General features: G+C 36.4%; 1 protein-coding gene across 12 annotated transcripts in view; it reads left to right on the top strand.

The window, feature by feature from the left end:
* PTPRK (protein tyrosine phosphatase receptor type K) overlaps positions 1–15,617 on the top strand; it is a 566,337-nt gene extending 550,720 nt beyond the window's left edge. For all 12 annotated transcript variants that reach the window (XM_067702139.1, XM_067702144.1, XM_067702138.1 and 9 more), the window contains 8 exons: positions 2,460–2,595; positions 2,781–2,930; positions 3,817–3,990; positions 6,843–6,974; positions 7,115–7,240; positions 9,846–10,009; positions 10,539–10,674; positions 14,159–15,617. In XM_067702139.1, the coding sequence (XP_067558240.1) occupies positions 2,460–2,595; positions 2,781–2,930; positions 3,817–3,990; positions 6,843–6,974; positions 7,115–7,240; positions 9,846–10,009; positions 10,539–10,674; positions 14,159–14,212 (1,072 nt within the window). In that variant the 3' untranslated portion in view covers positions 14,213–15,617. The remainder of the gene's footprint in view (positions 1–2,459; positions 2,596–2,780; positions 2,931–3,816; positions 3,991–6,842; positions 6,975–7,114; positions 7,241–9,845; positions 10,010–10,538; positions 10,675–14,158) is intronic.
* The last annotated feature ends 290 nt before the right edge of the window (positions 15,618–15,907 follow it).

Below are 15,907 nucleotides of genomic sequence, written 5' to 3' on the forward strand. Positions count from 1 at the left end.
TCCACAAAACCGGTCTCTAGTGCCAAAAAGGTTGGGGACCGCTGGCTTACAAGGTTTCAGCTTTCATGTATTACAGATAAGGTAAAACAGTAATAAAATAAAAGTTAACTCTAAGGAAGATATAAAATAGAAACTTCAGAAATAAATATATTCATCGTAATGTGTGTAGTACTGTCTATAATTGCGAGTGTAGAAACTCTGCCTTTTAGTGGCAACATCTGTGTGTGCAGATGTGTTGTGGTTTGTTTTTTTTTTAGATCACTTTTGCAAATCCCGTATTGTATTTTGGAATGGTAGGTAAAGATAGAGATTTCTTGCCTATCTAGTAAATTCCCAATAGAATCCCAGCTTTTAAAACTAAATTTGGTAAAAATAAAATACAATGTGTGTGTGGAGGGGGGAAGATAACAATTCCATCATTGCTAGAAGTTTTCTCATACCCTATCCAGCTTATTGTCCTTCCCACACAGAGGCAACCATTATTCTGATTTCTGTCACCACAGATTTGCTTTGCCAGGCCTTGAACTTCACATATATAGAATCATACTTATGTCTTCTTTGCGTCTGACTTCTTTTGATCAACTTAATGTTTTGGAGATTCATCCAGTGTGTTGCTTTTATCAGTAGTTTATTTCCTTTTACTGCTAAATAATATTCTATTTTATGACATATATCACAATTTGTTTATCCATTTTCCTGTTGATGAATATTGGCTTTGGTGCCAATTTTTGGTTAGTATGAATAAAGCTTCTAAGAATAAAAAAAAACTAAATTTGAGGCATAGAAAGTTATTAAATGGTTTAAATTGCAAGAATTTGTGCTGTAAAACAGCTACTTAAGAATTTTCTTTTTTAAAAGCCATCCATCAGAGAACCTTGAAGACTACATCAGTAAAATCCAGCAAATATATGCCAGAAAAATCTGATTATCCAGACTTTCTTCTGATTAGAAACTTCTCTTAAAACAAGCATTCAGAGACACTAAAAGCAAATTACATGGCCTCATTTTGAGATATGAACAGAAAAATATGTACTGAATCTGAAAAGCTTTTCCTAAATGCTGCACACTATTCTCAAATACTGTCCCTTCCAAGCTACATAATAGATTGTGCTTAAGCATTTTTTTTCTTTCTGAAAATCGAGACTATTCAGTATTTAAATGACCATGTATAAAAGGGGGAAAATAAAGCACAAAGAATACAGTAAAAGTAAGGCGTCCCATTAGGATCAGATACTGTGTACCTTGCAAAAAAAAATCTGTTCAATCCTCCTCAAGAAATCTGATATACTCTTCAATTACTTTCTTGTCTCAAACCCTGGGAACAGTGATTGAGAAGATGGTAGGCAAAAAAAAGAAATAGAGATAGCCACAATACCTTTTACTTAAATTTCTTAAATAACAGTAAGTTTAAGAGAAATGACCAAATCTGGACAACAAAGAAATAATGTTAATAGTCTATCTATGCATTTAGAAAATGAGATAAATGGGTTTTCAATTATGGGGTGTCCTGACTTATCATAGAGGTTTACTTTCCTATGAATGGCTTGCTTCAGAAGTGCTCCAAGATTCTCAGATACTCTCTTGAAACAGAAGTGTCATTTTTCTACTTACACTTGGGTATCTGAATTTATGGAAAAGAGGAAGCTAACTACAAAGTGAATTTCCTGTAAAAATCCCAACTATATCTTGTTTGCTCCATTGACTTCTATATATGATTGGAGAAATATTTGTAGAAATATTTCCAGTGGGTAAAACAATCAACAGTGAATTATGATTCAACTACTGAATTAAATACAGTAAGATAGTGGCATCTTTGTGACCTGTTAAGAATTATATTTCATACCTCACAATTCATTTTCATTTTCTCTTTGTATCACCATTCAAATATTCTTTTTACTGTTGGTCTCCTCCCCATTGATAATCGCCATTTTCTTCCCCACCCTCACTATTAACACTTCCCCTGAATTGTGACTCCTCAGATTTTCCATTTAAAGGTTTTGGAATTAATGTTCTTTTGCCTTGACAAGAGTCTGTCTGACTAAGACAGCATTCCTGCATTTTGCCCGAGTGCCCACAACCACGTGAGTGTGAGTCTCTCAGTCTCAGGTGAAAGTTTAAAGCACGAATCCACTCCTTGATCAATTCTACGAGCTTGAAATTTATGTAAAGCGAAGACTGTAAGAGAGCTATGGAACTTGAGTGACATATATACATTATTTTCAAAACACAGTTTGATTTGCAAAGCTTGTATCTTTTCATTTGTTCCAATCCTCAGTTTACACCAAAGTAGATACTCTACATGAAGTTATTTGTTCATTAATAAGCATTTACACAGTAAGTACAAATTATGTCTTATACTTTGTTAAATCAGTTTGATTCCACTTATTTGAAAATCAGAAGGCTCTTTCAATTTTCATAGACATGCTTCCTGCAGTTCTTTAGATCTGTTTATTTTTCAGTGCTGGTGCTGGACGAACTGGTTGTTACATTGTGATTGACATCATGCTGGACATGGCTGAAAGAGAGGGTGTTGTTGACATCTACAACTGTGTCAAAGCCTTAAGATCTCGTCGTATCAATATGGTCCAGACAGAGGTGTGTTGATTGCTGATTAACCTCTAGTGGCCTTTTTTTGTTGTTTGCTTTCCAATATTTATCAAACTAAATACTAGGTGCTTTTCACATAGAATCGATATTAGCTCATCAAGTCATATAGAAAAAATTCTTTGATGAAAGAACATTTATATTAAATATTATGAAATTTTTCTTTCTTTTGATAGGAACAGTACATTTTTATTCATGATGCCATTTTAGAAGCCTGCTTATGTGGAGAAACTGCCATACCTGTCTGTGAATTTAAAGCTGCATATTTTGATATGATTAGAATAGACTCCCAGACAAACTCTTCACATCTCAAAGATGAATTCCAGGTATTAACTATTTCTACAGCCTCTTTTTTGAACAACTTATTACAATTTATTTTGGGCAGTCTTACTTCTTCTAAGAAACATGTTTCAAGTCAAATTTATAACCTTTGACCCAATTTTAAGTATAATATAATACCCATCTCTTTCATTATACGTATTATGGAGTCACTTTTGTGTTAATGAGCTCATATCTGCTGTATCTTGAAGGGCAAATGAGTTCAGACTCACGGAAAAGTGCAGGAAAAGGTATCATAAAAGTCAAATTTAGTGGTAATTTGGGTGTGTTTAAAACCTTTTTCCAAATGCAGTCTTATGGATTTTAACCTTCTGTGTTACTCACAACGTGAGATCAAGAACATTAATAATAATAGCTAGAGTTTGTGCTAAATATCGTCTCTCAATAATCCCCAATGTTTTCATTGCCCTTAAAACACCCCTAAAGCTATGTGACTGTGAAGTCAAGAATAACTCTAGAAACCTAATACTTTGATTCTTTGCCCAGTGCTCTTTCCAACATGCAATAGCATGTCTTCAAATATGGCATATTAAAATGTTATTACAAATGATAACTTTATGATGGGTCATCATCATGGGCCACTTTGATTGCATTTTCTTTGGTTAGGCAATACATTTTGCAGGTTGCTGTGTTGTTTAGCATCCCTTTCCCTTTTAAGAAGAGGCCCATTGTACAATGTGTGTATTGTTTCTTTGTCACTTCTCTGGCTTCATTAGCTTTAACTACAAAGTCTATCAGCGTGTCATCGTGGCAAATGCCATTGGCTTGCACAAATCCTTCACTTTCTACTTGGCCTCCTAAATGCTTGATAGATCAGTGTTATGCTATTAAATGGGTCACTGTCTTTTAACCTGGGTTCCCTTTTCTTTTCAGACCTTGAATTCAGTCACCCCTCGACTACAAGCTGAGGACTGCAGTATAGCTTGCCTGCCAAGGAACCATGACAAGAACCGTTTCATGGACATGCTGCCACCTGACAGATGTCTGCCTTTTTTAATTACAATTGATGGGGAGAGTAGTAACTACATCAATGCTGCTCTTATGGACGTAAGAGACTGCTCTCTTTGTTAGTGTAAAGTGTCATGAAAAGCTGCAAAATTGATGAACACTGGCTAGTTCTCTTTTCAAGAAAATTTAAATGGCCTAAAAAGGAAAATTGGAAACTTTCATTGAAATACGAATTTTTTTTGGAGAATGATTTTGAATTTCCCTTACAATGATTCTTAGGCACTATAAATTTTAGACTTGACTATAAGTTTGGCACTTGGTTGTCAATTATTATAAAATTTCTGTACAAGAAATATCTACAGGTGATAGTTTTTATCCTAATTATTTTCAGGAAAGAGAATCATGCTTATCTATTTCGAAGTTTTAAAATCACAGAATGCCATATTCTACTGAAATTGTGTTAGTTTGGAAATTTTTATCTCTGACATTTAGTGTTCCAATAATTTATAGCTAACTTGTTACATTGGTTATTAATTGAGACTAGATATAAATAACTAAGGAAGGCATGGAAGATATCATGTTAACACATCGATCATAATGAAGGAACTCTCTTACCCCACCCCAATCTTCACACTGTAGATGGTAGAGCATGTACTCAGCGTGTTAGCGTCCCATAGACAGAACAGTACAGAAAGAGAATTTTAAATTAGTCTTTGGCCACCTTATTTTGCTTACCTTGGGAAGAAGTAAGAAGCGTTTCAAGTTCAGAATCCTTTTAGTTTATCACCTTCATTCATAAGCATCTCTAGTTTTTGCTCTTTAGTCTATGGAACTGTAGTAAGGAGAAATCAGAAGTCAGGGTTCACTCCTGGGTGACTAATAATGAATTTCTAAGTAATTGCTCCTATCGTGTTTCCAAAATTAGCTTCTGATAGTAAGACTTAGAAAAGCCCACATTCCAATTCTAACTTTCACCCAGTTGCTTTGATCTTTTTTATTCTACAGCGCAGAACAGTTTAAAGGCAAGCTCAAGTAGAAAGATGCCACTCCTGCTGTGACCAGAGTCTTGCCTAGTCATTACTCATATTTCCTGAAATCACATTGGATCCTCATTGTACTTTTTCTTCCAACTTTAATTGTCTGGAAAGGCAAACATACTAAATACAGAGAAAACACACAGAACTTTTTGTTTCTGAGCCAGTTTGGATTTGGATGAAAAAAGGCCGTGTGAAAAAGGGGAAAAGAAAATATTAGGAAAGAATATTGATGAGGCATGTGTTTGAGGCATTTTTTGTCTTTGGCTTTTCTTTCAAATTTTTTCCTAATTTTCAGAGTGTTTTCTAGTCAATATGAAGACTGAAGCTTGTATTCTACCTGTTCTTATTCTCTGTTTAATTCCCTGTGATTCAACACAGATATATTTTGTAGTTGAAACTGCCCTGTGGATTTAGTAGTGTGGTTAGGGCTTCAGAAATTTCGGTTCGGTTTGGCTAATAAGAGTGGGCTCACTGGTCAACACTCCCCACTTTCCCTTGCCCTCTACCCCCATCGTAAGGGTCATATACCCTGCTCCATGCCTGTGAAGAATTAGGAGGTAAGGCCAAGGATCCTGTGATTTCAAAGCCTTAGATGTGCTCTTGCACTTAGAGAGGAAGGAACCTCCCCTCCCCTCCCTTGTGACTCAAAAAAGGAATAAAAGGCTTTTAGCCTTCCTTGACTTACTTTCCCATGGAGCAGACGTTTAACTGGAAGGGAAGCTTACTTCTTTCTTCTGATCCTTTCCCATGAGCTTTCATACCCTCTTTAGGAGGGTACTCACCCCAACTGTGGGTGTGACTTTGTAAGGTCTTAAGGTCAAGTAGAAGCAGCTGGTGAATTACTATCTCCTCAGATTTATCCTGAAGTCTTCCATGGAGTGAAACGCTATGGTTAGCAGCATTTCCCAAATGGTGATAGGATCTATGAAGTTTAAAGGTCAATTTCTACACTGGTTTAAGACACTTGAAGGACTTAAAGAGTAGTATGATACAGATGAGTTAGGAGATCACTGACAATTTTTATCAGCATTAAAGAAATCCATCTCAGGCAACTGTCTAGTTATATTTTTACAAATCATTAATTTAGTTCATAGAAATATATATTTCATTGTTAGTGCAGATCATTAGTCTGTAGAATGACAGATTGGCCAGATGAGCCTATCCTCTCCTTCTGGAAAGAGATAATGCTCTGTGTCCCAGTCAAGGGGCATTTGGTAAACAAGGAGACATTCCCTCTTATGTGGGCCCAGGACATGCATTGGTTTTACTCTTTGGCACTTGAAAAATCTTAAATGATTGAAACCATCATTCTGCTCATTGATATACATTAGAAATGCCCAGAAAACTATGGAAAGTGGATTGCCTACAAGATGTGTTGATAATGTCGATATAATATAAAAGCACACGAGTTTGAGGCACACGTGGTTTTTCTAATTTGGAGTGGAGGAGAGCCAAACAGTTCCATTCACAGCTGATAGCAGTTAGACATAGATAGATACACGGAGACACACATACATGCCAGGGAATTTTATGCCTTTAACCTCTTAGACTTTGGAAGACTGAAACAGCCCAACAGGTACCTCACGAAGGATGTTAGCCTCAAGAAGTTTTCTTTTTTTTTTTTTCTTTTGGTATTTGTGCTATATTTACTTTTATAAACAAAATAAAACAAATTCTTGGCTTAAATTACTGCTGAGGCATCAAAGTCATACAACAGATTGACTGATTACTAGTTGCAGTATATTGCAGTGGTCCAAACCTGTTATTCCAGGGCTTAAGCAGCAGGCTGGCTCCATCTCCATATGAAGCTGTTGTGTCTTACTGGCCCTACACTGAAGTGTGCTGAATCTGTTTGTACAACTAATTATTCATTTGAAGTTCTTATGTTTCCCCATCTCCCTTGTTTTTTCACAGAGCTACAGGCAACCAGCTGCTTTCATCGTCACACAGTACCCTCTGCCAAACACTGTGAAAGACTTCTGGAGATTAGTGTATGATTATGGCTGTACCTCCATTGTGATGTTAAATGAAGTCGACTTGTCCCAGGTTAATGGTTATAGGTTGCTTTTGTGTACTTACGCACAACTTAATAAGGTAGTAATAAAATGGTAAAATCTGCTTTATACTACCCTATTTAGAAAAAATAATGCTCATTTTCTTTTTCTTTCAAAACATTCATCATCTAGGGCTGCCCTCAGTACTGGCCAGAAGAAGGGATGCTACGATATGGCCCTATCCAAGTGGAATGTATGTCTTGTTCAATGGACTGTGATGTGATAAACCGGATTTTTAGGATATGCAATCTAACAAGAGTAAGTCATTAATGATTTTAACTGAGCTGATCCAGAACCAGGTGACCATAATCATGATGGGGTATATTTCCATTCAGACAAAAGAGAGAGTAAAATTAATAAGCTAATAAGCATTATATAATCATTCCCAAAGCTAGTAATCATCTTATGCCTTAGCACTAGAATAAAAATGCATTCTAAAAACAGGAAAGCAGAAATGCTGGAAGCTAGGTTTCCCGGTCAGTTACTAGCCTATTGTAGTCTATATGGAAATCTAAACTCAGATTCCTAGGTTCAAGTGAGTTTGATTGTCTGTGCCTGGCCCCTGAGTATAAGTAGACTTATCTCGAGGTTGACTGCATGTTTTATTAGCATTGATAGTCCAACCCAGAAGAGGCATGCCATTGAAAAATAAGAATATAATACTGATGACAGGAGGAAGTGATGTGTCGGACTAGCCATTATAGAAGGGTTCCATGTCACTATTCCAGTTCTGCTTATAAGAGAGGGCCCCAGGCATGAAGGAAAAGATAAATCACAGCCATCACTGATTCTGCTCCTACAGCTCATCTACGATTTCATCTTTCTAAATGTCCCAGCATCTGGCTTTGCCCAGATCTATAGCCAGATCCAGTGCTGCTACCACTGTGCCTTTTCCCAGCAGCTAAGTAGGAACTGTGTCCTTCAGAAGTCTTTCTTTCCTTGACACTTCATGTGTTTTGCCTTCAGTGACAAATTGTGTGGGGTCTCTCCTTCAAAAAACCAAAAAGTACTAATGAAAACTGTTTATATTATGTAACCACATAGCAAGCAGAATTTGAAAAGAAAACAGTAATAACTTCCATGGAATTATGGTCTTTTTAAAGAGCTAGGTTACTCTCTTTTAGAGCAGCAATTCTATGTATATGTCTTGTTTTAAGTGTGTGATTAGAATTGTCATGTTTCAGTGTTTCTCACATCAAAATGGCTATATGTGTTTCTGCTTAACGTCTCTATGTGTATAAGTAGAGAAGAAATTCATATCCAATTCTATTGCTCATTTCAGTGGAGAAAAAAAGGATAACTTCAATCATGTCATAATATTCATGCATATCTTAGATTTTAATTTAAAGGAATCTCATTATGTCTGCACATCTGTTACATTATGGTTCTAGTAATATTTTAGCTGAGAAACCGTAGCTGCTAAACTAAGAAAGTAAGACCTGTCTGTTAATTGAGCTGTTTATATGAAAAATATTCTAGGAACAGGAACTGAAATTTGCGTTACATTTTTTTTTGGTCAGCATATTTATCTTCCTCTATATTTGGTATTCTGGTCCTTACTAGTGCGTGATTTTTCTTTCTGTTCCCATTCTCATTATTTAATATCATTCACCTCACCAAATATTTAGTATGCGCCAACTAGAGGTTGGGTGTTATACTAGATAGTTCCCTGTCCTACCAAAAGATGCATGAGCCCTTGCCATGTGAAGCTTCAGATCTGATGCCTTATGATATGGCTCACTTGTGCATTACAAATTCTTCCTTACATTTTCATATGAAGGTTTACGGTCTTGATTCATTTATTCAACAATACTGTTCTTTGGAAAGTATTTTGCTAGGTTCTAGGGATAGATATTTTAAGGGAAAAAGACTTTCTTGTCCTTAAAGAATTTGTATTTTATCAGGGAAGACAAACATTAAACAACTTATATAATCATTTACAAATAAATGAAATTTTACAGAGAAAAATACAGAGGATTTGGGTGATCTGACATAGCTGGGTGATCAGAGAAGACTTCTTTGAGTTAGTGATATTTAAGTCAAAATTTGAAAAAATTTGTAGGAGCTCTTTGGGCATGGGATATCCAGCTACCTTGGTTTACACAGGACAGGAAGGTTTCCTAGAACACGTGAATTTTAGTGCAAAGACCAGAAAAGTCCAAGGCAAACCCAAGACAAGTTGATCACTCTGTTTGGGACTGAGAAAAGCAAGCAAGAAGGAGATGTTCAAGGCGAAGGGGAGAGTATGTGCAAAGTTCCTGAGGCAAGAAATGACTTGATAAATAGATTAAGGGAAGACCAATGTGTCTAGAACTTGAATAGGTTGTTCGAGTAAAGTGAAGTTAGAGAAAGAGGTGGAGCCTTATCATATAGGTATTTTTAAGCCTTGGCAGCAAATTTGGGTTTTATGCTAAGATCATTTGGAAGCCATTAAATCAGGAAGTGACAAGATCATATTTGCATTTAAAAATAATCATGATGCCTTCGGTAAGAATGGTTTGAAAGGAGATCGAAGTTTGTTCAGGGAGATCAACTAAGAAGTGATTATTATGATTTGTGATTGAGAGTGCAATGATGTCAGTGGCAATAAAGAGGAGGTGAATTTGAAAGTTATTTACGAAGTATAAACGTAGGAATTGATTATTGGATATGGAGCATGAGGGAGAATTTTGTATAACTGATAATTCTCATGTAACTTAGAATGTTTCTGCACTGGTATGTACATATTTTGGACTTGCATCAGCTAGATTCAATCCATTGTCAGTGTCATTTATGTCATGGTGTAAATTGATATGAACCTTTTACTTTTTAGTAAAAATTCTAGCCCCAACTTATTTACATAAAAATACTTTTCCCTCTGCAGCCACAGGAAGGTTATCTGATGGTACAGCAGTTTCAGTATCTAGGGTGGGCTTCTCATCGAGAAGTGCCTGGCTCCAAACGGTCATTTTTGAAGCTGATACTGCAGGTGGAAAAATGGCAGGAGGAATGCGAGGACGGGGAGGGCCGAACGATCATCCACTGCCTGTGAGTGTGGCAGCTTGGCTTGGCCATGTGGGGGGCCTCGGTGGTCATTTCCTTATTAGCCTTCACGTCTGTGTTAAAGAGTAACCGACTCCCATCTTACAGACCTTGACTAGACATTCTTTTGAAACAGTCTTCCTGTTTCTTGATTCTATAATTCACTACTAACTTCAACTTTTGTATTTTTTAAATTGATTATCGTATAGTTATTATATAGTTTAAACTCTTTTGAACACTACTCTGAATAACTTTTCCGATTTACACTGTGTACAAATCTATCAAAATCTCAAAGTATCTAGGTTGCAGCCATCTATGCCTGTAACAGGTCCCTAAGTATAAGCTACTAAGTTAATGTCATCCTCAAGTATCTTTCCTTTCTGCTCTTTACACATACATGCACACATGTGAAGCAAAATTAAAACACAAAGGGAAAAAATTTAAAAGATAATGTTTTCTTTTCCCAAACATGATTGTGTGACCTGTGGTCACCAAAAGCTTCGATCTAAAATGCCTTTGCTTTCTTTGCTTTTAGAAATGGTGGTGGGCGAAGTGGCATGTTCTGTGCTATAGGCATCGTTGTTGAAATGGTGAAACGGCAAAATGTTGTCGATGTGTTCCATGCGGTCAAGACGCTAAGGAACAGCAAGCCAAACATGGTGGAAGCCCCGGTGAGTCACAGTCTTGTACACAGAAGGGAGGGTAGAGATTAGTCAATCATATACCTACTTGTTGATTTGACTTGATACACGCATAGTGAATCATATGTATAAATGTGTCTTTGTGGGGACTTTCCTGCCTAATTGATGAACAGCCAAGTGTCCCTCTTTACCCACATAAACGTAATCACATATTGCCTAAGCTGCTAATGATGAAGAAAACTACTTTCATTTAACTTGGGAAATGTGTAGGATTTTTGTTCGTTTCTTCTGAGCAATAAATATTTGCTACAGTAAAATTTGTTAAATGGTTCTATAATAAGAAAATCCTGCTATCTAGGTTTTATTCTTGTTTATTTTTATTTCTTAAACAATATTAACTGGTAAAACATTTTGAGGGATATACTCATAGGTTGCATCTAGCACTTTTTATGTCAGTTTTTTTTGTTTGTTTCTTTGTTTTTTTAATTTATTTTTGGCTGTGTTGGGTCTTTGTTGCTGCGCACGGGCTTTCTCTAGTTGCCTCAAGTGGGAGCTATTCTTCATCACAGTTCGTGGGCTTCTCATTGCGATGGTTTCTCTTGTTGCGGAGCACAGATTCTAGGCATGTGGGCTTTTGTAGCTGCAGCATGCGGGCTCAGTAGTTGTGGCTCGCAGGCTCTAGAGCACAGGCTCAGTCGTTGTGGTGCACGGGCTTAGTTGCTCCACGGCATATGGGATCTTCCCGGGCCAGGGATCAAACCCGTGTCCCCTTCATTGGCAGGCAGATTCTCAACCACTGCGCCACCAGGGAAGCCCTGCATCTAGCACTTTAGACACCCAGAGTTTTTAAAGGGCAAATGAAATTTATTTTAGTCATTATCTATAATTCTTCATTGCTGGTCAAATTATAATTTTTTAAACTATCGCCTTTGACAGTTTTCAGCTTGACCAATTTTAGAACGTAGTTCATGTGATATTATTTGAATTAGCCAGGGCTCACTAAATCACAACACAGATTACAAAATAAGAGCAGGGAGGTAGGTGTATGTAGGAGCTCATCTGGTTGAAGCTGTATGCAGAGGAAGAAAGTTAAACTTCTCTAGCACATTCGACTTCTAAAGTGATGGCTGTGGGTTACACATATGTGCATGGCACGATAAGGTCAGGGGCAGCTGTGTAGTTTATGCTCACAGAAAAGTAAACCAGGAAAACCAAGACATCATTGTTGCTTGCCCTACATTTATCAAGATGATCAGATAACAAAAGTGAGCAATTCAATAAACCTTTAAAGTATTTTCACCACTTCCTGCTCATGGATTGTTCACACAAGAGGTGCATTGCTTCCTGAGACAAAATCTGAAGTTACATTTATACCGTTTCACTTTGAAGAACGGTCACAGACTTCTTCCCCTTCTACAAGTCCTCAAAGCCCCTCTACTCCAGCTTATACCTTAGGTATTGCTCTTGTCCCAATAAGATGATATTGGCTTTGACTGGGGTGTTGGCAATGGAGCTGGAGGAAGTGGGGTATAGATTTGAGGGATTTTTGAGGTAGAACTCCGAGGTCTTTTTACAAAATGGGCAGGTAATGGTTAGGTCTTTAAACTCTCTGCTGTCTGAAGAGTTTTTAATGTAAACTCTGCCTCTATCTCTCAGATCAAGTCTTCCAAAATCATCAATAAGATCACTTCTGGCCGCAGCGTTCAAATCGTACTTCCATATTTAACTCTGATTTCTCACTGTTCCTTAAAAAAAAAAAAAGTCTATGATTAAACTCTGCCATTCTAGAACCTTCTTAAGAGTTACTATTTACCTTTACATTCATGTCCCATGAATCCTGACTAAACACCCAATATGTGTTTAATCAAGGTTAATGATTAGTTCAGTGTGCTGTTGAATTGAACTGACGAGTTTGGTAAGAAAATTTAGAGAGTAAACCAAATTGCTAGAGACTGATTAAAGAGATGTGACAGTTCCCAAGCACTTTTTGGTTCTTGAGATGCACTTGCCACAGTGGTAGGCTAATTTAAATCACAGCTACTTGATAATTAGGGTAGGATTGATAAAGACCTCTTGGGGAAAGTTTTTATTTCCCTCATTTATTGCTGGAGACACCTGGAAGTTCTCTTTAGAAATAATATGTGTTTTAGATTGGTCTCTAATTCAGCCTGAATTTTACCCACTTGGACTGAATTGGGAAGATTTTAATACATATTGCAAGTAATAATTTGTAATGCAGTCTGAATTTTTCTAAATTCTTCATAATGGAGCGACACACAGATGGACTGAGAGGAAAGGCAGTTTTAACTCAAAAATTTTTGTTAACCAAGTTGTCTTAAATAAATAAAGGCAGAAGAAATAAATTTTTCTGGTAAAAGTAAGCTCAAAAAAATTTAAGGACCACTAACCATTTTTGAAAAATTTACTTAAATTCTCTGATAGACCAAAAACTGTGTCAAAAATTAAGAATTTGGAGCTTCCCTGGTGGTGCAGTGGTTGAGAGTCCGCCTGCCGATGCAGGGCACACGGGTTCGTGCCCCAGTCCGGGAGGATCCCGCATGCCGCGGAACGGCTGGGCCCGTGAGCCATGGCCGCTGGGCCTGCGCGTCCGGAGCATGTGCTCCGCAACAGGAGAGGCCACAGCAGTGAGAGGCCCGCGTACCGCAAAAAAAAAAAAAAAAAAATTGAGAATTTGGATGTTCACGTATGTAAGTCAAATCGTTATGCCGTACACCTTAAACATACAGTACTGTATGTCAATTACATCTCAATAAAATTGGAAGAAGAAATTAAGAATTTGGACTTGTTGAGTGGCAGTCTGAAATGACTGGCTTTTTTTTAATAACACTAAGGAAAGTATCTGAAGTGAGGAGAAAAATATTTGCATGTTCACTCTAGGATTATTTATAGTAAAGAAAAAATAAATGCAATATTACAGTCAATCCACATATTAGACTTTTATGAAGTATTAACAGAGGTGTTAAATAACATAAGAAAAGGACACATAACAATGCTAAACAACAGGAAATAAAATATAAAGTTATATCCCCAAACATAGATAAGCAATTAATATTTATTCTAAAGTAATTATTATTTCAACCATGCATAAAAATGGACTGAATTGACACTAAGGTAGTATTTTAAACAGTTGTTTCTGATAACAGATTTATAGAAACTTTTTCTGATTATCTTTTTCTATACTTGGAAATTTTTCTGTACTGATCAGGTATTACTATTATAATCAGATAATACTGAAGATTTTTGTAATTTGATATAAAATATGAGGCAAAGACAACATATCTTTTTACATCAAGTTCCTTTTTCTTAAAAAACAGCAATCATTAGACTCAAATGTAAAATATGCATGCCTAGATGCTAAACTTGTATATAGAAAAAAAATCTGTAATTCTTGAAAAATCTAAATTGAATGCAAGTATTCATTTGATAGCTATTATTCTCCATTCTTCTCCTTTTTCTTAACCTTGCTCCACCCTTTTGTTTTAACATCTTTCAGGAGCAGTACCGTTTCTGCTACGACGTAGCTTTGGAATACCTGGAGTCATCTTAGTTGGGGGGAGACTTCACAGTGCATCCAAGCAGAGCCCATTCATCTGTTGAGCCAGCAGCTGTTGTACGTGTCACACCTGTGCAGAAAGATTTTAATGTGGGGGGTGGGAGGCTTTTACATTTGAGAGGTAAAAGTATTTTTCTTATGAAGTTGTGTATCTTAATAAAAAGGACTCAGTTTCTATTACTGTATGAAAGCATCAACATTTCGTGCCACATAAATTTTATTTAATAAGAAGCAGATTCAAATGAGAACTTCTCAGTGTTTGTCCAGTGAACATGCAGCCTTTTCTCTCCTGCTTTGGTAGAGCAGCCACCACGTGTTGCATGAATTAATACTTTCTATGTGGCATTTTTCTCCCTTTTTCAGATAAAAGATGTTAAATCTTTCAAGGAAGAAGAAAGAAAAGCTGTGCAAATTCATAGGAAAGTTCATTTTTTAATGTTTCAAGTGTAGCAGATCTCTATATAAATATATAAATATATATAACTGGCTTATTTTCCTTTAATGTGCAATGATGGCTGGATCATTTAAAGTTCTTTTTAGAAAACAACATAAGCCAAAGACTCAAGTGTAAATATGTCTATATGGAGAAAGCACATTATATTTATTGGTTACTTACATTCCTTTTTTGATGGCTAAACTACTACCACCACACAATCATTTTTTTTTCTGAAGAAAGCTTTTTCTTTCACTAAAATCAACTGTAAACAATTTTTGTAGATTATTTTTTGTATGTTTAGTGTAAGTAGAGGATAAACTTTTTATTCATAAACGAGGAAGCAATGTTCTTTATAGTGAATCTCTTGTGTACATGCTTGTGAATTAAATTTATGTAAAACACCTTGGCAATTGGGTCTTTTAATGTAGGACCAAATTTAAGCATTTTGCTGGCAATATAATTTTCCACAATTTCCTTAGGTCAGTAATGGTTTGGTGATCATATATGAGAATTGCACACATTCAAAGGCCTTGCTGATGACTTGCATAATGTTGAACATAACCTTTAAGCAGAATTTAAATTTTAAAGGAATTGGTCTTTTCAGCCTATGACCAAGCACTGGTCAAGAAATCAAGATGGCAACATTTATGCTTTCAAGGTCAAGTGTTAGCAAACTGTAAACTGTCAAGGTGAACCAGTGTTTCTTTGGGTTCTGAGCATAGGAAGTGTGAACAAATTGATGCCAGAATCCTGTTTTGTGCATCATCGTGGGATTCTCAAGTGAACCTTTCTAAATGTGGTCTTGTACACATGCTCCGTGTAGCTGTAACTTCATATCATCAGCTTGCAGTTTGTTATTGACTAAAGCATTCCAGTGTCCTCTTTCTAGATTGCCAGTTCATGACATGGTGCTTATGAAGATTTAATTAAAGTAAGAGTGAAATAAAATTTTTATAATTACAACAGTTATTGTTTGCACATCATTTTCTCCCCTTAATTTTCATACCTTCACTCCCAAATAAATACCTTATTCTCATTGATACAAGTAGACCACAGAAAATGTATTAAAAGTAAAACTTGGGACTTCCCTGGCAGTCCAGCGGTTAAGACTCCACGCTTCCCCTGCAGGGGGTGTGGGTTCAATCCCTGGTGGGGGAACTAAGATCCCACATGCTGTGTGGCACAGCCAAAACAAAAACAAAACACTGATGTCCAAACAGTAATTTCTTTCACTTTTTTTCTTTAAATTGAAT

This window comes from Pseudorca crassidens, chromosome 13 (assembly GCF_039906515.1).
Source record: "Pseudorca crassidens isolate mPseCra1 chromosome 13, mPseCra1.hap1, whole genome shotgun sequence".
Classification (NCBI taxonomy): domain Eukaryota; kingdom Metazoa; phylum Chordata; class Mammalia; order Artiodactyla; family Delphinidae; genus Pseudorca; species Pseudorca crassidens.